Source organism: Loxodonta africana, chromosome 7, assembly GCF_030014295.1.
Source record: "Loxodonta africana isolate mLoxAfr1 chromosome 7, mLoxAfr1.hap2, whole genome shotgun sequence".
Lineage (NCBI taxonomy): Eukaryota > Metazoa > Chordata > Mammalia > Proboscidea > Elephantidae > Loxodonta > Loxodonta africana.
Window position 1 is genome coordinate 50,547,932 of NC_087348.1, and position 25,014 is coordinate 50,572,945.

The 25,014-nt window shown below is 36.8% G+C and overlaps 1 protein-coding gene across 1 annotated transcript in view; it reads left to right on the forward strand.

The window, feature by feature from the left end:
- The window catches only part of CCDC73 (coiled-coil domain containing 73), a 113,514-nt gene that overhangs the window by 38,043 nt on the left and 50,457 nt on the right, over positions 1–25,014 (forward strand). The window contains exons 3-5 of the mRNA XM_064289440.1: positions 7,482–7,553; positions 9,092–9,127; positions 10,056–10,130. Of these exons, the coding sequence (XP_064145510.1) occupies positions 7,482–7,553; positions 9,092–9,127; positions 10,056–10,130 (183 nt within the window). The remainder of the gene's footprint in view (positions 1–7,481; positions 7,554–9,091; positions 9,128–10,055; positions 10,131–25,014) is intronic.

The window sequence follows — 25,014 nt, forward strand, 5'->3', positions numbered from 1 at the left end:
CATTGTAGTTTTGATCTGCGTTTCTCTAATGGCTAATGATCTTGAACATTTCCTCATGTATCTGTTAGCACTGGGTTTGGTTTTTTTTTTGGTTATCTGTTAGCTACCTGAATGTCTTCTTTAGTGAAGTGTCTACTCATACTTTTTGCCCATTTTTTAATAGAGTTATTTGTCTTTTTGCAGTTGAGTTTTTGCAGTATCATGTAGATTTTAGAGATCAGGTAGTGATCAGAAATGTCATAGCTAAAAACTTTTTCCCAGTCTGTGGGTAGTCTTTTACTCTTTTGGTGAAGTCTTTGGATGAGGGTAGGTGTTTGATTTTTGGGAGCTCCCAGTTATCTAGTTTTTCTTCTGCATCATTTTAGTAATGTTTTGTATACTGTTTATGCCATGTATTAGGGCTCCTAGTGTTGTCCCTATTTTTTCTTCCGTGATCTTTATCGTTTTAGATTTTATATTTAGGTCTTTGATCCATTTTGAGCTCGTTTTTGTGCATGGAGTGAGGTATGGGTCTTGTTTCATTTTTTTGCAGGTGGATATCCAGTTTTGCCAGCACCATTTGTTAAAAAGACTGTCTTTTCCCAATTTAACTGTTTTGGGGCCTTTGTCAAATATCAACTGCTCATATGTGGATGGATTTATGTCTGTATTCCCAATTCTGTTCCGTTGGTGTATGTATCTGATGTTGTACCAGTGCCAGGCTGTTTTGACTATTGAGGTGGCATAATAGGTTCTAAAATCAGGTAGAGTAAGGCCTCCCGCTTTGTTCTTCTTTTTCAGTAGTGCTTTTCTTATCTGGGGCCTTTTTCCCTCCCATATGAAGTTGGTGATTTGTTTCGCCATCTCATTAAAGAATGTTGTTGGAATTTGGATTGAAATTGCATTAAATGTATAGATTGCTTTTGGTTGAATAGACATTTTAACAATGTTAAGTCTTCCTACCCATGAGGAAGGTATGTTTTTCCACTTGCGTAGGTCTCTTTTGGTTTCTTGAAGAAGTGTTTTGTAGTTTTCTTTGTATATCTTTTACATCTCTGGTAAGATTTATTCCTAAATTATTTTATCTTCTTGGGGGTACTGTGAATGGTATTGATTTGGTGATTTCCTCTCTGATGTTCTTTTTGTTGGTATAGAGGAATCCAACTGATTTTTTATGTTTATCTTGTATCCTGATACTCTGCTGAACTCTTCTATTAGTTTCGGTAGTTTTCTGGAGGATTCCTTAGGGTTTTCTGTGTATAAGATCATGTCATCTGCAAATAGGGATGCTTTTACTTCTTCCTTACCAATCTGGATGCACTTTATTCCTATATATAGCCTAATTGCCCTGGCTAGGACCTCCAGCACAATGTTGAATAAGAATGGTGATAAAGGGCATCCTTGTCTGGTTCCCATTCTCAAGGGGAATGCTTTCAGACTCTCCATTCAGGATGATGTTGGCTGTTGGCTTTGTATAAATGCCCCTCATTATGTTGAGGAAGTTTCCTTCTCTTCCTATTTTGCTGAGAATTTTTATCATGAATGGGTGTTGGACTTCGTTAAATGCCTTTTCTGCATCAATTGATAAGATCATGTGTTTCTTGTCTTTTGACTTATTTATATGATGGATTACATTAATTGTTTTTCTAATGTTGAACGATCCCTGCATACCTGGTGTGAATCCCATTTGATCATCATGAATTTTTTTTTTGATATGTTGTTGAATTCTATTGGGTAGATTTTGTTGAGGGTTTTTGCATCTAAGTTCATCAGGGATATAGGTCTATAATTTTCTTTTTTTATGGTGTCTTTTTTTTTTTTTTTTAACCTGGTTTTGGTGTCAGGGATATATGCTGGCTTCATAGAATGAGTTTGGGAGTATTCCAGTCTTTTCTATGCTCTGAAAGACTGTTAGTAGTAGTGGTGTTAACTCTTCTCTGAACGTTTGGTAGAACTCTGCAGTGAAGCCGCCTGGGCCAGGGCTTTTTTTTTGTTGAGAATTTTTTTTTATTACCTTTTAAATCTCTTCTTCTGTTATAGGTTTATTTAGTTGTTCTACCTCTGTTTGTGTTAGTTTGGGTAAGGTAGTGTGTTTCTAGAAATTCATCCATTTCTTCTAGGTTTTCAAATTTGTTAGAGCACAACTTTTCATAGTCATCTGATATGATTCTTTTAATTTCAGTTGGGTCTGTTGTAATATTGCCCATCTCATTTCTTATTTGGGTTATTTGCTTCCTCTTTTGTTTTTCTTTTGTCAGTTTGGCCAATGTTTTACTAATTTTGTTGATTTTTTCAAAGAACCAGCTTTTGGTCTTATTATTCTTTCAATTGTTTTTCTGTTTTCTATTTCATTTAGTTCTGTCTGATTTTTATTATTTGTTTTCTTCTGGTGCCTGAGGGTTTCGTTTCTTGCTCTCTTTGGATTTGTTCACGTCGTAGGTATAATTCATTGATTTTGACCTTTTTTTTTTTTGTATATGTGCATTTATTGGTATAAATTGGCCTCTGAGCCCTGGTTTTGCTGTGTCCCAAAGGTTCTGATAGGAAATGTTTTCATTCTCATTGGATTCTCTGAATTTCTTTATTCCATCCTTAATATCTTCTATAATCCAGTCTTTTTTCAGCAGGGTATTGTTCAGTTTCCAAGTGTTTGATTTCTTTTCCCTGGTTTTCCTGTTATTGATTTACACTTTTATGGCCTTATGGTCAGAGAAGTTGCTTTGTAATACTTCAATGTTTTGGATTCTGCTAAGGCTTGCTTTATGACCTAATATGTGGTCTATTCTAGAGAATGTTCCGTGTGCACTAGAAAGGAAAGTATAGTTGGCTGCTGTTGGGTGGACAGTTCTGTATATGTCTGCGAGGTCACGTTGGTTGATTGTGGCATTTAGATCTTCCGTGTCTTTATTGAGCTTCTTTCTGGATGTCCTGTCCTTCACCGAGAGTGGTGTGATGAAGTCTCCTACTATTATTGTGGAGCTGTCTATCTCACTTTTCAATGCTGATAGAGTTTGTTTTATGTATCTTGCAGCCCTGTCATTGGTGTGTAAATATTTAATATGGTTATATCTTCTTGGTGTATTGTTCCTTTAATCATTATATAGTGTCCTTCCTTATCCTTTAAGATGGATTTAACTTTAAAGTCTATTTTGTCAGAAATTAATTTTGCCACTCCTGCTCTTTTTTGATTGTTGTTTGCTTGATATACTTTTTTCCATCGTTTGAGTTTTTGTTTGTGTCTCTAAGTCTAAGGTGTGTCTGTTGTAGGCAGCATACGGATGGATCATATTTTTTAATCCATTCTGCCACTCTCTGTCTCTTTATTGGTGCATTTAGTCCATTTACATTCAGGGTAATTATGGATAGGTATGAATTTAGTGCTGTCATTTTGATGTCTTTTTTTGTGTCTTGTTGACAGTTTCTTTTTCCCACTTAATTTTATGTGCTGAGTAGATTATCTTTATATATTGTCCTTTCTTCCTGTTCAGTGTTGTTGATTTTGTTTCTGCAGAGTCTTTATTTTTTTCTTGTGTTTTATTTTGATGTGTAGGATAGTTTGTCTCCTTTGTGGTTACCTTATTATTTACCCCTATTTTTCTAAATTTAAACCTAAATTTTATTTCTTTGTATCACCTTATCTTCCTCTCCATATGGAAGATCTATGACTACATTTCTTAGTCCTTCTTTATTGTTTTAATGTTGTCTTCTTTTACAAAGTAACATTACTGTTATCCTGTTTTGAGTGTTTTTTTTTAAATCTTGGTTTGTTTTCTTTCTCTGGGTTGACTTCTGATTGTTCTGCACAGTGTTCTCTTCTTGGATTGATACCCGTATTCTTGATTCTCTAACCAAAGAACCCCCTTTAGTATTTCTTGTAGGTTTGGTTTGGTTTTTACGAATTCCCTAAAGTTCTTTTTATCTGGAAATGTCCTAATTTCACCTTCATGTTTCAGAGACAGTTTTGCTGGGTATATGATTATTGGGTGTCAATTTTTTCCCTTGAATTTTTTAAGCAAGTCATCCTGTTGGCTTCTTCCTTGCTTGGTTTCTGCTGAGTAGCTTGAGCGTATTCTTATTGGCTCCCGTTTGTAGGTGACTTTTCGTTTATCCCTAGCTGCTCATAAAATTCCCTCTTTATCTCTGGTTTTGGCAAGTTTGATTATAATATGTCTTGGTGACTTTCTTTTAACATCTACCTTATGTGGAGTTCGATGAGCATATTAGATAGGTATCTTCTCATCTTTCACGATATCAGGAAAGTTTTCTGTCAATAAATCTTCAGCAATTCTCTCTGTATTTTCTGTTGTCCGTCCCTGTTCTGGGACTCCAATCACTCTTAGGTTATTTCTCCTGATAGAGTCCCACATGGTTCTTAAGGTTTTTTCATTTTTTCAAATTCTTTTGTCTGATTTTTCTTCAAATATATTAGTGCCAAGTGATTTATCTTCCAGTTCAGAAATTCTGTCTTCCACTTGCTCAGTTCTGCTCCTCTGACTTTCTATTGAGTTGTCTGCTTCTGTAATTTTATTGTTAATCTTCTGAATTTCTGATTGCTGTTTGTTTATGGATTTTTCCAGCTTATTAAATTTTTCATTATGTGTCCGAATAATCTTTTTAATTTCTTCAGTTGCTTTATCTGTGCGTTCCTTGGCTTGTTTTGTGTATTGCCTCATTTCCTTCCTAATGTCTCGAAGGATTCTACGTATTATGTATGTAATTAATTTGTATTCTGCCTCTTGTAATTCCAGAAATGCAGTTTCATCTAGAAGATGCCTTGATTCTTTGTTTTGAGAGCTTGTTGAGGTGATCATGGTCTGTTTCTTTATGTGACTTGATAGTGACTGTTGTCTCCGAGCCATCTATAAGTTATTGTATTAGTTTATTTTATGTGTGCTTACTGTGTCATAGTTTCTTGCTTTGTTTCGTTTTGATATGCCCAAATGGGTTGCCTGAGTGAGCTACCTTAATTATTTTTGCCTTTGGAGCTCTTACGTCCTGTCCCCAGATGGCTAGAGCTATTATCAGGTATTTCAGCCTAGGAGTCCGTTCACTTTTCTTGTATGAATTCAGCTCAGGTGTCCAGGTAGCTGATCATCAAGTGTGTGGTACAGGCTCTGTCCTACAGTCTTAGAGGGGCAGGGGTGATCAGTGTAGGTACCGCTAAGTGGTTGCAGCAGGGGGTCATGCTTTGAACAAGGTAGGGGGTGAGAATTGTCCCCCATGTGTCCCTGAGGAAAGCATGTCCCTGATCCCGAGAGTGTACAGGTGGGTGGCTTCTGCAGACAGACCATGGGCACCTAATGTTTTTGGTTGTAAGGACTGGGAGGTACCAGTTACCCTTGGACCACTGTTGCAGGTGGCTGGGTGACCTGAGTGGAGCTGCCATTCCTTAGGCCCCTGATGTGGGTAGGTGAGTACCCTGTTTAATAGGCAAAGCAATGTCAAACATCAAACACCCAATTCTCCACCGCACAGCTAAAACGGCTGGAGTCTGCCAACAAGGGCCTATTCTCCTGAAATAGGCCTGCACAGGTCCATGCAGAGGGGAAAGGTACTCAAAGTCCACGTACCGTTTATGCCTCAACAGGAGCCGCTTCGGTCCTGAGCTCCCCTGGTTAGTGGAGCTGGCAAATTATCTTTTCCCCCAGTTGCAAATTTTTTCCTTCTCCAAGGCTGGGAGGATGGCTCTAGGCACTCAATAGGGCATATCTCAGGCCCAGGGAATTCAGCCACTGAAGCCGGCTTGGGGGTGGGGGAGCATCGTAAAATATACACAAGTACTTAGCTTTTGCTGAGAGCACCGTTCTTCTCTGTTTCTGAAGGTGTGAGTAGGCTGTATGACTGGCTGCTTCTCTTTGAGGAAATTGCAGCCGAATGCTAGTACTAGCCCGCCTCCGCCACCCTGGGAATGGTGCCTGAGGGCTCTCCGTGGTTCAGGTCTGGTACCTCCTCTCTGCTTATGAACTCTCTCTTCCTCCCCCTGCCCTCAGTTCATTTTCTGAGCTTGCCTTTGATGCTCAGTGCCCCTAGCTTTTCATAAGTATACTTGTTTCACTTGTTTTTTGGGGTCTTTGTTGTAAAGAGGGCTCGCTGGAAGTGTCCATTTCGCCATCTTGGCTCCACCTCCTCGATCTAACTTTTTTAATGATGAAAATTATTTGATAAAAATAGAAGAAAAATTTTAAAGTCATCTTGAATTTAAAGAATGGAATACACACAGCCTCCCCCCAGAAAGATGGGGGAGGGGAGGAAAAAAGAAATGGAATCATTTATGTGGATTTTTTTCTATAAAAATGCCCTGTGGTAGTTGTTTCTTTTTCGTATTTCAATGAATTTAAAAACTGTATGTTAGCATGTACTTAGATGGAGCCCTGGTGGTGCAGTGGTTAAGAGCTATGGCTGCTAACCAAAATGGCAGCTTGCATTCACCAGCTGCTCCTTGAAAACTCTATGGGGCAATTCTTCTGTGTTCTGTAGGGTCGCTATGTACTTAGATAATAAAATTAGTTTCTGAGGTAGTTTTGGAAGCCCTAAGACTATAGTCTGCTGTGTATTAGGACTGTTAATTTTAATAACTGTTGGTTAAAAGACATTTTCTTGGAGAAAAGCAGGAGCATGAAGGAGGAAGTCAGTCCAGAATTGAAAAATCAAAAAAGCAATTTGTTTTTATCATGAAGAAACAACTGAAAGGAAAATTTTTGTGTGTTGATTCCATGACAGTTAAAAAAAAAATAGTAAAATTGTTTTAAAGTTACATTCTACGAAAAAAAAAATGTGTGCAGTAAATATGTTGCCAGGGTCTCAAGTCTCGCTCGGCATAGCCATAGAGACATGAAATGGATAAACATGAAAGAAGAAGCTTTATTTGATTGGCCAAGCAAAGGAGCACAATGGGACTCAGGTTGCTAAGATGGCTCCCTGAACAACAGCTAAAACAGCTTTTATTAGGGGCAAAAAACTGATGAAGGGTCCAGGCAGGAAGGAGCAAGTTCGTTGATTGGTCTGGCCTGAAAAGGCATTCCCAGTCTGGTTCTGTCTGCCCTTGCTCAGTGCAGAAGTGAGGAGGGTCTCTCAAACTGGATCTTAGGCTCAGACCCTTTGCTTCTGAATGTCTTCCCCAATCTTGGACCACTAAAGTTTGATTTCGTCCAGCAGGAGAAAAGTTCCAGGGTCACCCATAGGATGGGGGTTGATGGTTCTGAGCATGTCAGGTGGGCCAGATCTGGTCTTAACTGGTTCTGTGGTCTGCAACCCTAGCCTCTTGTTTTTCTTACCTTGGACAGGAAGTTGGCTGATAGCCTGAGAAACATAGGAGAAACCAGTTGGAGGGGAGGTGGCTCATGCTACTGTACTCACAAGAAAGTTGTGGGTTGGTGATGGTGCTCGGAGGCTGTCGGCCTCAAATATGTTTAACTTTTATTTAAATTGTGAATCTAATTAAAATTTAAAAAGGAAAGAATTGCTACAACTTACATTTTAATTTCTCATAATTTTTAAAATAGGAAACTCTTCAGAATCAAAAGGAAACATTAGCAAAGCAACACGAAGAAGCAATGGCAGTTTTTAAAAAGCAGGTAATTTCATAAGGCTAAACAAACACTACAGTTTTAAATCTTGTGTTACCTCACCTTCTGATGAATATTATGACAAACGGGTTTCCATACTCAGTGAAGACAAAAAGAAGAAAAAGTGTGTAAGTTTTAAAAAAATTTTGGTAGTTTTGAATCAAGACTGCTAGCAAAGTTTAAGGTTATAAAGTAGTAGAATGAATTAGTTAAGGGGAGAAATTGGGAAAATGTTTCTTGAAAGTGGAGATGTGTTTTCACCTGTTCTAATTAACATAGATCAGTGTGATTGATGTATGTGTTCTTGCTCTTCTCTTTGTTTCATTAGAGTATCCTAGGATCTTACCTTCTGCACATTACCCCTTTACCCAAACCAGAATTTTAACACTGACAAGAAGCTGAGATGCAAGTAGGGTGATGTGGAGGATGAGGGAAGATGATTATCATGTGCCATATATATCGACCATCGGCCACTAAGGAAGACTTGTAGAAAACATAGAGAAAAACCGAAGGAAAAGATTTTAAAGAAATGATTTGCCACACCTTCAGTTATTTTGAATTCTGTAGTTCTTCACAGTCTCAAATTTCTCTTCAATCCCTGTTAGAAAATATTAGTTTAAGAAAACGTGCTGATGGAGAGTAGACTCTTGAAATTTTTTTTTTGTATCTATCCCACCATCACCATTTTTTCTTCCTTTTCCTCCCCTCTTCTTTAGTGTTTAGAAAGTGAAATGTATGTAAAGGGATAAATCTGTATGACTTAAATCATTAGTAGGTAAAGTTATTGGTAATTCACACCTTAGTGTGAATTTGTTTAAGCAGATGATACCTTAGTGTGAATTTGTTTAAGCAGATGATAAGCTTTCTTCCTTTCACCAGAGACTGGCCTAACCAAAGTTATGGCCATTTTAATTGAAGAGTAAGGTAGAAGAAGCCAATTGTATAGCATAATATTCTCTATGAGAGAGGAAGGCTATGTATGTGTTATCACTTAGGAACTTTGGGCAAGATAAAGATACTCAAAAATTTGGAGGGCAAAGGAAAAAGAGCTCTTGGATTCCTTTTTTTTTTTTTTAAGTGTTCTTCAATATAAGTGAATAATATGGAAAGGAGATCAGAGAGTTCCAAAGAATTTTTTATTTCTTGACAATTTTGCCTGATATCCTTGTGTTTTTGGAATATTTCATCACATTCTTTTGGCATGCCTACTTTGAATTCATGAAATTGTTCCTTCAGAAAGCAATACATGTTAATATTTAGGAATATAACATGGCAAGATAGTCATTTAAAGAAAACTTCTGGAGGGGGAAACTAAACTTTAAAGGATGATTGGTATCTCTAATGAGGGCTATTGAATTGTCATTTACTTTAGTGACTGGCCCCCCACCTTTATATCTTTATTATTTTATTTTGTGAAAATACAAGTGGTATATTCACATTATATTAAATCCAAACAATATGGACAGGTAAAAATTTTCTATAGTCTCACTGACCAGTATAATCGCTATTTACTTACCTGTATTTTAATTTTTAAAATTGTTTACCAGTTACAAATGAAGATGTGTGCCTTAGAAGAAGAAAAGGTATTTATTAATTTTTAAATAATTTAGAGCATAGTTAAATGTATTTAATTATCATAATAGAAAGGAGCATTAGTAATAAAACAATGGAGATTGCTTACAATCTTGGAAACAAAACAGACCCGAGGAAATCATGTTACCTGGCCCCTATCATTTTATAGTTAAGGATACTGATGTCTAGCAAGATTAAATGACTTGCTAAACATTCCGTTTTGAAGTGGCAGTGTTGGGACTACAACTCAATTTATAATCCCAAATTATTGCTCTTTCCATTCTATAATGTTTCTATTAATGATAATGTATTTTTAGTACTTTTCAGCATAATCACCTTCTTTAAAAAACATTAAAATGATTTGGATCTGAGTGCATACTAAGTGACAAAGGGGATACAACTCTGAACAAACCTAGAAATTAATCTGGCACTAAATGTTTTCTCTGGCTACTTAATAGTTAATACATGTTTTTATTATGTCAATGAACATCATCCCATTTAGAATATTAATAATTTATAGTTTTTTATTTTTAGCAAAAGACCCTTTTTTTAGAATTTCTAGCATGTCCTTATATTCATAAGACGGATACTTGTATCTTACTAATTGGAATCTATTTATTCTAGCTGAATGAATTAAATAATTATATAGTATCCATAAGTTTGCAGGTAGAAATGCTCTATTGATAAAAAGATTTGTTGTTGTAATAGGATTTTCCATTTCATGTTAATTATAATCAGATATAGCCCTTATTGTAATTTTATGGTATTTTAAAGGTATTGAAACATAATTTGTAATATAGATACAAGTTTAAAGCTTGTGAAGTATTAGTTTAAAGTAGAGCTTTTGGTTCTTGAGCCTTATATTTCAATAAGATCTACAACATCCTTTACAATATGATTTATATTGGAAAGTATTGAAATATAGTTTTTTCTTTAAAGGGAAAATATCAGCTTGCTACAGAAATAAAAGAGAAAGAAATAGAAGGATTGAAGGAAACATTAAAAGCATTACAGGTAAAAAGTAACTTAGTATTGCTTAAAAGGCAGTTTGGTTTTTTAACATTGTATCAGCAAAATATTAAACATGTAAGCTAGCAAAGCAAAGTTGATAAAAACTCAGTTTTACATTAATGAAATATCTTTTAATATATTACATAATTTAATACTTTTTTTCCTGAAAGGCTTGAATTACAAATTAGTAGGGTATTTTCTTTATCATCTTTTATTTTAATATGAAAATAACTTTATTTTTCCAAAATATAATGAAATAGGTATATATTGATTTTAATACTTTATAGAGGAAAACTAATTAGACTGATTTATCTAAGTTCCTCAAAAGTTAAAATAAAATAGCATTAATTGAGTCCTACGTACTCATTTTCTGGGAATACAAAGACTAAGAAAACACCTTTGCTCTCAAGTTGTTCACGGTCTTATAGAAAATACAGAGGTATATAACTAATGACGATTTATTCAGTACATATTTATTGAAGGCCTACAGTGTACCAAGTATTGCTCTCAGCACTGGGGATACAGCAGTGAATAAAAAAGGACAAAAATCTCTGCCCTTGTGGAGCTTACATCCTAGTGGGGAAGACAAACAATAAAATGAAATAAAAGCAAAATAAAGATTCTTGGGAAAGAATACATTCACATGATCTCAAAGTATCACCCCATATATAACATTAATTATAAAGGGGAAAGTATATTTTTACAATGTAATAATCCTGATGGATACCGCCTTAATCAAATGATCAAGTCCAGCAATGTTAGTAGTGGGACAGCCTTTCCATGAGTTAACTGTGTCATTATACAGTAATGAGCACATGTCTCCCTTTTTCCTTTGCCTTGCCAAAAATATTAACCCAAATCTAATCATGAAGAAACAATGAGACAAAATTATAATATGGGACATAAGATAACTGGTCTGAACAGTTTTGTTTTTTTTTTTAATTCATCGTTATTAAAAAAAAAAAGGAGAGGGGGAACTGTTCTTGATTAAAGAGACTAAAGAGAACTAACAGCAAGCACAAAATATGAACCTTCACTGGATTCTGGGTTGGGGAAAAAAAATAATAGCTATTAAAAAATTGGGAAGAGAATTTGGGAAATTTGAATATGATTATCAATTATTGTTATTTTCCTGTGTACAATATTAGTATTATAGTTCTATAGGAGAAAATGTTTATTCTTAGAAATGCATGATGAAATATTTAGGGGCGAAGTTTCCTGATGGCTACAACTTTCTTTCAAATGATACAGGAAAAAAAAAAGAAGAGTATGTGTGTAAAGAGAAAGTGAATATGGAAAAAGATTAACAATTGGTGAATCTAGGAGAAACTGGAGAAGATCATTCTTAGCAGAAGGGCATGAGTAAAGGCTTGGAGATACGTGTTTTTGGGTATATCTCTTACTAAAAAAAAGGGATACAATATATATGCCTGTGTGCACGTATGCCTTGGAAACTCTTTCGGGTAGTTCTACTCTGTCCCATAGGGTCACTATGAGTTGGAATCGACTCGATGGTAGTGGTTTTTGGTGTACGTATTTAGGAAGGAGCCCTGGTTGTGCAATGGTTAAGCACTTAGCTGCTATCGGAAAGTTTCATTGTTTGAACTCACTCAGTGCTCTGCAGGAGAAAGACCTGGCTTTTTTTTTTTCTGCCTTGTTAGGCACTGTTTGTGGGGGAGATCAGGGCTAAAGGCTTCTGATATAGAACTTAGTCAGCTGATTCTAGCTGTCATGGATTGAATTGTGTCCCCCCAAAAACATGTCAACTTGGTTAGGCCATGATTCCCAGTATTGTGTGGTTGTCCTCCATTTTGTGATTCTAATTTTATACTAAAGAGGATTAGGGTGGGATTGTAACACCACCCTTACTCAGGTCACCTCCTGGATCCAAGGTAAAGGGAGTTTCCCTGGGGTGTGGCCTGCACCACCTTTTATCTCTCAAGAGATAAAAGGAAAGGCAAGCAAGCAGAGAGTTGAGGACCTCATACCACCAAGAAAGCAGCACCAGGAGCAGAGAGCATCCTTTGGACACAGGGTCCCTGCTCCTGAGAAGCTCCTTGACCAGGGGAAAATTGAGGACAAGGACCTTCCTCCAGAGCCGACAGAGAGAGAAAGCCTTGCCCTGGAGCCAAAGCTCTGAATTTGGACTTGTAACCTACTAGACTGAGAAGTTTCTCTTTGTTAAAGCCATCCGCTTGTGGTATTTCTGGCAGCGCTAGATAACTAAGACAGAATTTGGTACCAAGAGAGTGGGGTGCTGCTCTCACAGATACCTAAAATGTGGAATTGGTTTTGAAACCTTGAACGGATAGAGTCGCGACAGTGGCAGAGCACCAGTACAGCAGAGAACCTGCAGCAGCAGAGAAGCGGCAGCAGCAACCAACAGCAGCAGAACCAGGAGACCAGCGCGAAACTGCGCTGGAGCCAGCCTACTGCCTACGGAGTGAGGGAGCTGGAGCCAGCCTACAGAGCGAGGGAGATGAGTGCCTGTGTGCAGGAGGCTTCCTGGTGGAGTGGGGTGCCTCAAGGCACTTATCAGTGGAGCTACTGAGCTTTGGAACACTTGCCCCAGCAGGGCAGATGTGGGTGTGAGGCCCAGAGGAGCCGAGAGGCCAAGAAACCAGGAAACAGAATCTGAAGAGAAAAGCAACACAAGAAGCTGAGCTGCCTCAGTCTCAAAAGGTATGGCCATGACCTCAGGGGTTTCAAAAGGTGGAGCTGTAGCCTCTGATGTTTCTAAGGGTGGAGTTGCCACTCAGATGGACTAGGAGGATGGTGCGCCTAAAGCTAAGGGAGCAGAATTGCTGTCCCAGTGGGCCTGGAAGGCAGAGCTGAAGCCCAGGGCCAAGGGGCCTACACTCAGAATGCAGAGACTGTGGCCAATACCTAGAGGCTAGAGGGCAGGGTTATTGTGTAAATTGTCTCAGAGAATAGAGGATTATTTTCAACGCTTTGAGGGCTAATGTAATGTGTTTTGCTGACTTGCTTGGTGCCTGTTATACCTTCTTTTCCTCCCAGTTTCCCCCATTTATAATGGAAGTGTCTAGCTTGTGCCTGTTCTGCCATTGTACTTTTGGAAGCAGATAACTTGTGTTCTAGATTTCACAGATGAAGATGAATTTTTGGATTTTGAACTTGGAGTTAAGACTTTTGCTATGATATGATGGGGTGAATATGTTTTGCATTGTTGCAAGGATGTGATTTTTTGGGGGCCAAAGGGTAGAATGTCATGGATTGAATTGTATCCCCTCAAAGATATGTGTCAACTTGCTTAGGCCATGATTCCCACTATTGAGTCGTTGTCCTACATTTCATGTTTGTAATTTTATGTTAAGAGGATTAGGGTGGGATTGTAACACCATCATTACTCAGGTCACTTCCCTGATCCAGTGTAAAGGGAGTTTCCTTATACCACCTTTTATCTCTCGAGAGATAAAAGAAAACGGAAGCAAGAGGAGAGTTGGGGACCCCATACCACCAAGAAAGCAGCACCAGGAGTGGAGCGTGTCGTTTGGACATGAGGTCCTTGTGCCTGAGAAGCTCCTCGACCAGGGGAAGATTGAGGACAAGGACCTTCCTCCAGAGCCAACAGAGAGAGAAAGCCTTCCCCTGGAGCCAGCGCCCTGAATTTGGACTTGTAACCTGCTAGACTGTGAGGAGATAAATTTCTCTTTGTTAAAGCCATCCACTTGTGGTATTTCTGTTATGGCAGCACTAGATAACTAAGACAGAGACCCTTGTGGTACAAATGGTTAATGTTCTTGGCTGTTAACTGCAAAGTTGGAAGTTTGAGTCCACCTGGAGGTACCTTGGAAGAAAGGTCTAGTGATCAGCTTTCAAAAAATCAGCCATTGAAAACCCTGGAGCACAGTTCTACTTTGACATACAGAGTCAAACTCAACAGCGACTGGTTATATGTATGTATGTGAATGTATATGTGTGTGTATACCTATTTCAAGGTCCCTGGGTGGTGCATATGGTTTGCAATAGTCTACTAACCTAAAGGTTGGCTATTTAAACCCACCCAGCAATGCCACAGAAGAAAGGCCTGGCGATCTGCTTCTTTAAAGATTAAAAATAAAGATTACAGCTAAGAAAACCCAATGGAGCAGTTCCACTCTGTAACACATGGGGTCACCGTGAGTTGGAATTCACTTGATGGCAGCAGATTTGGTTTTTTGGTTTACATATTTAACTTATTACAGTCTACTTCTATCAGCATTTTACTATTTTAGGTGGAATGTAGAAACTTTATTACTTTTAGGTCCCTTTATCCTCCCTTCTTTATGGTAAGGTTGTTTTAAGTATTACCTCTATATACATTGAACAACACATTATATTCTAGTGTTTGTTTTTAACTATCAAGTATAATTTTAAAAAGTCAAGAGGAAAAGAATAGTCTATTGTATCTACCCCAGTTGTTTCATTCTTCATTCCTAGTATTCCAAGCTTCTTTCTGTTATTTTTCCCTTCCTGTCTGAAGAAATTCCTTTTGCAGTTCTTTTAGAGCAAGTGTGCTGGCAGATTTTCTTAGTTTTCTTCATTGAGAATGTCTTTATTTCACCTTCATTCCTGAAGAATAATTTCTCTAGATAGAGAATCCTGTAATAAAGCAAGAAAAAATACCAAAAGTCGTAGAGGTTGAAAAGGAAAACATAAAACTGTATTTTTTCACAGACAAAATGACATCTATGTGGAAAATCTGATAACATCTACAGAGAAGCTACTAGAACTAACAAGTGAGTTTAGCAAGATCACAGGATGTAAGATCAATATACAAAAGTCGGTTGTGTTTCTGTATACTAGTAACACATAACAGAAATTTAAATAAAACTGCGATACAATTTATGATAGCACCAAAACATGTAGAACACTTAGGGATAAATTTCACAGAAGATGTGTAATACCTGTACACTGAAAATTATAAAATACTGGTGAGAGAAATTGAAGAAGACACTGGTAACCATTAGTAAACTTTGGTTTCTATACATTTGCCTATTCCAGGCATTTCCTGTAAGTGAGATCATGTAATATTTGTCCTTTTGTGATTGACGTACTTCACTCAGCATAATGTTTTCAAGGTTCACCCATGTTGTAGTATGTATCAGCACTTCATTTCTCTTTATGGCTGAGTAATATTCCTGTATGTATATACCACATTTTGTTTGTCCATTTATCTGTTGATGGATGTTTAGGTTGTTTTCACCTTTTTACTATTTTCGTAGGGTTTACAATGGCCGAGTTTTCAGAAGTAAATCATCAAGTTTTTCTTCTGAGGCACCTCTGGGTGGACTCAAAACTTCTAACTTTTCAGTTAGCAGCTGACTGCTAATTTAGTGTTCATCCTTCTAGTGGAAGTCACTGGTGTCTAAAGTTGATGTGTAATGGAATACCAAAATAATTATATTATTTAGAGTTATGAAAGAAGGGTAAGTCTGAGAGTGATGAGGAGTAGAACCAGGGGATATTGTGTTTCATTATAAGCCCTTCTATGTTATTTTTTTTTTCATGTCCACTTGGACTAACGCTTTTAAGGAAATTTAGAATAAATAAAATACAAAAATAAAAATTATTAAATGATGATAAATAGGATTAGTTTAGATGATCAGTAAGCTCTTTAGCTGTGAAGTTTATGATTCTTACCATATCATAGATACCCAGTTTAAAGTGATCCCAGTAGGTGAACTTTTGTTTGTAATGATTTGGTGAAATTTAAAAATTGTTCTTATAGTTGAGAAAAAAGATTACCATTGTAGCTATTTTAAAAGATGCTTTCTAATATGTTTTCATAAGTTTTATCTTTTGTTTTGGCTAATTTCTTATTTCTTGGTAAATCTTTAAATGTATTATATTTTTCTGCTAAAAAATTGTCAGTAAAGGAATGTGTTAATTTTATTATGAGTACTTTATTCTTTTAGCATTCCTTCTTAAATTGTTTCATTTGCTGTCGTCCATGCATGTTTGATTATCTGGAGAATGTAGAGTATTTTCAAAGCAAAAGAAATTCCTTCATATGGCTGACCCTTCTGTGCAAGAGCTGTAAGGATTTGTTTTTCCTTATTCAACCCGTGACATAGCACAGGTGATGTATAGGGTACCTCATGGTCTGCTGAACATGATACATGAACATTGTAGAGCAATAAATGTTCTTGTGATTTTTTTTTTCCTCCCAAGTTAAACTAAAAGTTCCTGCTCAGTTAAGGATCTGAACTGATATAAATCCACTAGGCAAAGAAGGTTCATAGTCTTTTATCTAATATATAGCAACTTCTCTCCCTCCTTTACTTCTCTACTTATGTCTTTTTCCTTTCATAAGGTTATACCTACTATGTGCTAGGTACTAGGAAAAAGAAATAAAACAGTGCCTTTCCTTAAGGAGCTCATAGTTTAGTGACTCTGCTTACTGAATTTCAAAACAAAACAAACAGAAACAAAGAACACTACACATCAAAAAAGCAATTAATTATTTTTTGCTTTAATGGATACTTTGAATATGTACCATTTCCTTCTAAGCATGGCACCTTGTTATTTGATGTCATAGTCATCTAGTGCTGCTATAACAGAAATACCACAGGTGGATGGCTTTAACAAAGAGAAGTTTATTTTCTCACAGTCCAGTAGGCTAAAAGTCCAAATTCAGGGTCCCAACTCCAAGGGAAGGCTTTTTCTTTCTGTCAGCTCTGAAGGAAGGTCCTTGTCATCAGTCTTTTCTTGGTCTGGGAGCATCTTAGCGCAGGAACCTCAGGTCTGAAGGACGAACTCGCTCCCAGCACCGCTTTATTGGTGGTATGAGGGCCCCATGTCTCTCTGCTCACTTCTCTTTCATACCTCAAAAGAGATTGGCTTAAGACACTACCTAATCTTGTAGACCTCATCAATATAACTGCCACTAATCCATCTTATTACATCATAGTAAGAGGATTTAAAAAACATATAGGGAAATCACATCAGAAGATAAAATGGTAGACAATCATGCAAGGGAATCATGACCTAGCCAAGTTGACTGATCTTTTGGGGGGACACAATTCAATCCATTACAACTGATTTCAAAGGGATGTGTTTAGAGCAGTGACATCTGCCTATATTTAAATTACTTGACAAATCTGTTTATGAAAACAATATGACAAATCTGTTTATGAAAACAATATGCCTAGAGGACTAAATATACTTAGCTGATTGTCCTGCAGATTTTAAGTAAACTGTTTCTGCCTATTAATGACTTATTATACGATCCTGTGGTGAGACACTTTGTCTTGCTGGGTTTCAGTTTTCTTTTAAGTAAAATGAGGAAATTGAACTATATCAGCATTTCCCAAACAAGACCATTCTGTGAAGTAGTAACATACGTACTTTCAGAAGAGCTCTGTAGAAAGAATTTCACAATGCAACTTCATTGGGAAAATCAAAGCAAAACAAAAACACCCTGCTTTGAAAAAGGGCTCTCAATTTAAAACTTGTCAGTAGCATATCCACAGTAAGAAAGTAGGGGAGAGGGCTTCGTTCACTCTCCCAGAGGAGGCACATGTAAGAGAAAGGATAGGTGGTAAAAGATGGTAAAAACTGGATTGGGCATAATGGGCATAGAGCTCTAAAGCTCTATGATTTTGTTATTTTATTTTCACTAAATTTCGAATGTACGCAATTTATAAATTAAGATATTAATTCCTCTTACAGAACTGCTTGATAAAGTAGAGGGCCAGCGAAAAAGAAGAAGACCCTCAATGAGATGGATTGACACAGTGACTGCAACAGTGGGCTCAAACATAACAACGATGGTGGGGATGGTGCAGGACCAGGCAGTGATTCCTTTTGTTGTGTATAGGGTTGCTATGAGTCGAAACTGACTTGATGGCAACTAGTAACAACAACAGGAAACCCTGGTGATGTAGTGGTTAAGAGCTACAGCTGGTAACCAAAAGGTTGGCAGCTGGAATCCATCAGGTGCTCCTTGGAAACCCTATGGGGCAGTTCTGCTCTCTCCTATAGGGTTGCTATGAGTCGGAATTGACTCAATGGCAACAGGTTCTCAGGTTAGTAACAACAACAGAGCGTAGTAGTTAAGTGCTATGGCTGCTAACCAAAGGGTCGACAGTTCAGATCCACCAGGAACTCCTTGGAAACTCTGTGGGGGCAGTTCTACTCTGTCCTATAGGGTTGCTATGAGTCGGAATTGACTCGACGGCACTGGGTTTGGTTTTTTTTTTTTTTTTTTTTGGTTTAACAACAGAATTGAAGGCCTATTTAATATATAATGTATGGTTTCTACTATTGAAGTCTTATTTTATTAGGCCATACCTTACCACAGTGACAAAAACAGAACTAAATTACTGGGACTTCGAGAGTATACATATATGCATAAAAATTTCTTAGACATTTGAGTAATTTTGTGGTCTGGAGAAGGATAGAAGAACAAGTGATAAGAAAGCAAAGACCCCAGAGATGGGAGGGTGAAAAAAAACATTCTCAGTTATACAAGATTGGCTATCCCTTTTTTCTATTTTTTTAAGTTAAAAGATTCATTTTTGCAATATGAAAATTCATATTTTCATGCACTCTAAAAATTTCAGCCATTATTCAAATGCTGCCTCCTCCTAACCAAGTCTTTCTGTTTTCTCTTTGCAACTCCTGTCACCCATTGCTGTCAAGTCAATTCCGACTCACAGCGACCCTGTAGGACAGAGTAGAATTGCCCAATAGAGTTCCCAAGGAGCAGCTGGTGGATTTTGCACCTCCTAATTTTTTTTTTAAGAAAATATATATTGGATTTTCTCATTCTGTCCTCCTTGTCTCTTTACCTTATACACTTCTATCACTTAATCTCTTTGGATTTAGAGTATTTTATGTAATTTCCTTAGATTTATCTTCTAGTTCACTAATTCTTCAACTTTGCCTTTATTTGCTATATAATTTATTCACTTTTTGTTTCATGTGTACATTTTTCTTCTATGGAAGTTCTGTTTGGTGCTTTTTCAGATCTGCCTTTTTGATAGTGTCTTATACTTTTCTCATGTTTTTTATTTTATCTTTTAGTATTTAATACTTTTAAATAATTTTTGTAATTATTCTGTTATCTCTATTGGCAGTATCTGCCAACTTTGTCATCATAAATCTCTTTCTGGTGGGGTTCATAAGTTTTAAATTGAGAGCCCTTTTCGATGGAGTTTTTGTTTTGTTTTATTTTTTTCTGATAAAGTTGCATTGTGAAATTCTTACTACAGAGCTCTTCTGTATTTGCTTTTGTCGTGAGCCTCAAAGGTTTCACTGATCCAGGACTGGTTGTTACATTAGTTTATCATCTTAGGATGTCCACACCATGCAGAAAGTGTATATTAGGACTTCATAGCCTACCCTACAAGTGTAGGTTTTTCAGTTCTCATGGAATAATTTTTTTTTTCAGCCCAGTGTTCCAAGCAAAGGCAAGCTGCTTTGTTGCTTCTTTGAGCTGGTGGGCAGAGTTCCTCTAGTCCTCCTTTTCCGGAGTTAGTAGCTTCTCCAGGGGGCTTTCTTTATATTACAGTCTTATTTCCAGCTCTTTTGGCTCTGTCCCCACAATGGCATTAAAATCCTAACCTTATTTAGAAGCCAGGATGACGAGACTTCGTCTCACATACTTGGGACATGTTATCAGGAGGGACATGTTATCTGGTGAAGGACATCATGCTTGTAGAGTAAAGGGAAGACCCTCAGTGAGATGGATTGACACAGTCGCTGCAACACTGTGCTCAAACATGGCAATGATTGTGATGATGGTGCAGGACTGGGCAGAGCTTTGTTCTGTTGTACCTACGTTCTCTAAGAGTTGGAACCGACTGGATGGCACCTAACAACAACAATGTATCTTAGTTTAGTAGTTCCTGAATTACTGAGGCATCAGCTCACTACTTACAAATCTGACTTTTGGTTTCCTTTCTTGTTTCTGGCACATGGTAATTTCCCATTCTTCCTTTTGAACTCTGCTATATAGTAAACTTTTTTTGTTGATGCTATATTTTTCATGCGTTTCATGTCAGTTCAGTTCACAATGGTTTTAGAATCACTTAGTTTTTTTTCTTTTGTAACTATCATAAACTTGAGATGTTGGAAGTACAACGCAAAGAACTTATTTTTCCTGAACCACTTCAGAGTAATTTGCCAACCTGATGCTCTATCATCTCAAACACTGTAGTATGCATTTCCTGCAAACCAGAATATTCTCCTACAAAATCATAATATAACATGTATCAGAATGAGGAGGTTAATATTGATACATAATTACAATCTAATGCTTGGGCCCCATTCAAGTTTCACCAGCTGTCCTAATAATGCCTTTTATAGCAAGAGGATCCAGTTTAGAATCCCACATTGCATTTAGTTGTCATATCTTTTAATCGCTTTCAGTCTGGAACAGTTCCCCAGTCTTTCCTTGATTTTCATGACTTAGATACTCTTAAAGATTACAGGCCAGTTATGTTGTAGGATGTCATCAATTTGGGTTTGTACAATGATTTCTTATAATTAGTTTATGCACCTTTGGCAGAAATATCACAGAAGTAGTGCTGTTTTCTTATTACTGAATCCAATAAGATAGTGCATTATTTCAGTTTTTCTCATTATTGGTGATGTTCACTTTGATCATTTGATTAAGGTAATATCTGATGAGTTTCTCTACCATAAAGTTACTCTTTTCCCTTTGTAATCAGTAAATATTTTGTGAGGAGGTAATTTGGAACTATGTAAATATCCCATTTCTCAACAAACTTAATATATTCATTTATTTATTTATATCAGTATAGACACATAGTTTCTTATTTTATCCAGTGAGTTAAAATCTATGACTGTCATTATTTTGACATTCAAATTGACACTGGTTTGGCCAGTGGGAGACCATTCGAGCTGGTTACTGAGTCCTTTTGACACACCATCCTCAATCTTTTAGCATTTCCTTGCTTTCAAGTCAAAACAAAACAAAACAAAACAAAACAAAAAAGCCAGGATTACTTTGTATTTTATCTGACCCAGACCTGGAATCAACCATTTCTCCAAGTTGTCCTTGTTCTATTAGTAGAAAATGGTTTGTAAAAGCCAAGATCTGGATGCTAATACAGTCATTACTATTGGGGTGTCACTGCTTCTAGGCCATCTCAGTGGCCAGAGCTAAGGAATATATGTATATATGTATACACATGCTTACATTTATGTTTCTTTCTATATCAATCTGTATATATGGAAAACAGTGAATCTACACTACCTTCAACTCAACAGCTCAAGATTCATTTTACTTTATTTCCTTTTTGTATTTATACCTTTCTTTTTTTTTTCTCTTTCAGTGAGAAACCTGACTTTCATTAACCTTAATATCGACAGCAGTGGATTAATATATTTACTATAGGAGCCCAGGTGGCGCAGTGGTTAAGAGCTCGGCTGCTAACCAAAAGGTCAACAGTTCAAATCCACCAGCTGCTCCTTGGAAACACTATAGGGCAGTTCCTCTCTGTCTGTAGGGTTACTATGAGTTGGAATTGACTTGACTACAATGAGTTTGGTTTGTTTGGTTTAAAATATTTACTTACTTGATAAAGCACCTGTATGTAACCAATCTACCATTTCTACCACCATCTACTTTCTCATGGGGATTCCCTCCTTACCCTGCTTGGGCTCTGACACCTGAATCTGGTTTGCCCTTTTGCAGGATCACGCTCCTCATCCTGCTCAGCTTCTGACTCCCACAGTAGGTAGGTCCCCCTCCTGTAGGGATATCTTCCTTTTCCCATTCTTGCCTGATATCCTGTTCCAGAATGCGGCAGCACCCCTTCCTTCCACAGACACTTAATTTGCTCTGTCCTACTCATTGGATTTAGGACTGAATTGTTCAAGAAGGGAAAGGGGTTAAATGTTTTTAACATAATATTTGGGGAATTTTATTCCCAAAACCAAAATCAAACCCACTGCAGTCGAGTTGATTCTGATTCATAGCAACCCTATAAGACAGAGTAGACCTGTCTCATGGGTTTCCAAGGCTGTAAATCTTTACGGAAGCCCACTGCCACATCTTTTCCCCAAGAAGTAGCTGATGGATTTGATATGCTGACCTTTCAGTTAGCAGCCAAGCACTTTAACCACTGCACCACCAGGGCTTCCTTTATTCCCAAGTAACATAAATCCAATTAATGGAAAATTAACAAGAAAACAAAGTTTGCTGTATAGAAATGTGTTTTACAGTCAGCCTTGCTTAAAATTTCCCATAAAGTGAGGGATAACTGTAATAGAAAAAACATTAGTGGTTTATCTTTTAAATTACTGTCTATAGTTAATATATAAATTAGTATTCATATATGTTTGTTCCTGTACCTAAAAGACATCCTTAACCAAAAAAACCAAAACCAGTGCCGTCGAATCGATTCCGACTCATAGTGACCCTACAGGACAAAGTAGAACTCCCCCCATAGAGTTTCCAAGGAGCACCTGGCGGATTTGAACTGCTGACCCTTTGGGTAGCAGCCGTAGCACTTGACCTCTATGCCACCAGGGTTTCCAAAGATATCTATAGCTGATATTAAAAAAAAAAAAAAAAAACACTAAGTCTCATATGATTTTTTAGAATTAAAAAAAAAATAAAACGTTAAATATAGCATCTAGAAAAAGACACAGTTGCGTGTCAATCTAATTATATTACTATCAAATTCATCTTGTATGTTGTAGGAATGCAGCCATACAGCCACACGTAGTTTTATAGGTTACACAAGAAAGGATATAAATGCAGAGGTAGTAATGGCTAAAGAACGGTGCCCTAAAATAATTTGGTAAATTTGCTGTAGTTGTATTAGTTTTATCTTTGACCCATGGTAGCAGATAATAAGTTCAGGATTGGAGTGATAGTCTTCTGAATTTTGTCCTTCCATTTATTTCTCTTAAGTTTTCTAGATGACCTCTACCCTTTTACTTTGTTTTTGTTCCATATGCCTTAAAAAATACACTGACCTAAAGAGATCTACATGCTGATGACTTTCAAATGTATACCTTCAGCCCAGATCCAACCTGATTGACTATTTGATTTGTCTAGTTGAATGTTAAAAAAGCATCTCAAACTTGATATGTTCAAAACCAAATTCCCCAAATCCCTACCTCCTGCAAATTAGCTTCTTCTTCAGTCTTTTCCATCTCAGGTAATGACAACTCCCTTTTTCCAGTTGCAGATTCTCTTAACTCTGTCTTCAAAATGTGTCCATAATCTAACCACTTTTCACTATGTCCTCTGTTAACACCTTAGTCCAAGCCATCATCTTCTTTTACCTGGGTTATTAAAGCAGGCTATTAAGAGATTTCCTGCTTTCAGCTCATTTCCTCTTTAGCCTTAACACAACAGTCAAAGTGATTCTTTAAAAAGTAAGACCATGTCACATTTGTGCTCCTAACTCTCCAGTGGTATTCTGGCTCATTCAATATAAAAGCCTAGATCCTTGTTGTGAGTTTTAAGGCCTACAGTTATCTGAACCCCCTACCTTCCCGTACGCCTTTCTGAACTCAACTTCTGCTGTTCTCCTTGCTCACTTCCTTTTATCCATATTGGCTTTCTTGCTGTTTTTTGAACACACCAGGCACTGTCCCACATTAGGGCCTTTGTACTTGCTCAATGTTATTATTCCTTGCTTCTATCAAGTCTTTTCTCAAAAGTTTCCATCTCAGAAAGGCCTTTTCTGACTATCCTTCCCTGTTTTTATTATTATTATTTTGCAGTGACCAGTATCTCATATACCATATATTTTAAGTTATGTTGCTTGCTATCTGTATTTTCTAGAATTTAAACTGGGCTGGATTTTTTTTTTCCCTCAGGTGGTTTACTTATAGTAAGCACTCAATAAATATTTGTTGAAGAGATGAATCACATATAATCCATTCCACCAAAATGAAATCAAATTATCAGCTCATTTATGGCAGTAGGCTGGAATTTTATTTTTTAGGAAATTTGAAGTAATGTCTATTATATTTTTACTTAAAATTTAACAAATATAAATAGGGTGTAAGAAAATGGGCACTCATACATGATTGGTTGAAGGTTAACTTGGTCAACTGATCTGGAAATCTACGAAACAATTTTTTAAAAAGACTATAAAAATGAACAAATCCTAGGAATTCTCCTTCTTGAAATTTATCCTGCTAAAATGAGTGAATATAGATACGCATCAAAGTCTAGGTACAAGCATATTTTTTTCAGTATATTTCATAATAGTGAAAAATTAAAAATTAAGTTAACCTACAAAATGAGAGTGATTAGTTAAACTGGTAAATTATACAGCAAAATACCATGTAGTCATTAACAAAGTTACATTGTAGATTAATTTGTCATAGAAAGGTGTTTGTTATATACTAAGTAAAAATAGGCTACAAAATAGATTAGACATTATTCCTCCCACTGCCTCCCTTTTAAAGCATAAATGCATGGAAGAAAATCTGGAAGTACCAAAGTGTTAGCAGCCTATCTCTGAGTTGTGAAGTGATTTGTTTGTTTTAAAACAAACAATGAAGTCACAAGCCCTCCCAGACTGCTTTCCCTATCCCTCTTGCTTTATGTTTCTCCTTGGTATTTATCACTCTCTAACAAAATATGTTTTTTACTTATATTTAATTTGTCTACTCCCACTTCTACTAGAAAGAAAGCTTCTTAAAGACAGGGACTTTGTTTTGACCACTGTTGTATCCCAAGAGGCTAGGACAGTGTCTAGTGTAGGTGTTCTGTAAATATGTATTGATTAAGTAAATGAATGTATTCTTTTGGTTATAAGGAAGAAATTACTGTAAATAAAATTTTGCAAAAAAGTTGCTAGGGAAAAATGGAGCATAGAAGATAAATGCTACATTTTATAGTGTACAATTTTAGTATCAGAAGGAATTTTAATAGATAATTTTAATG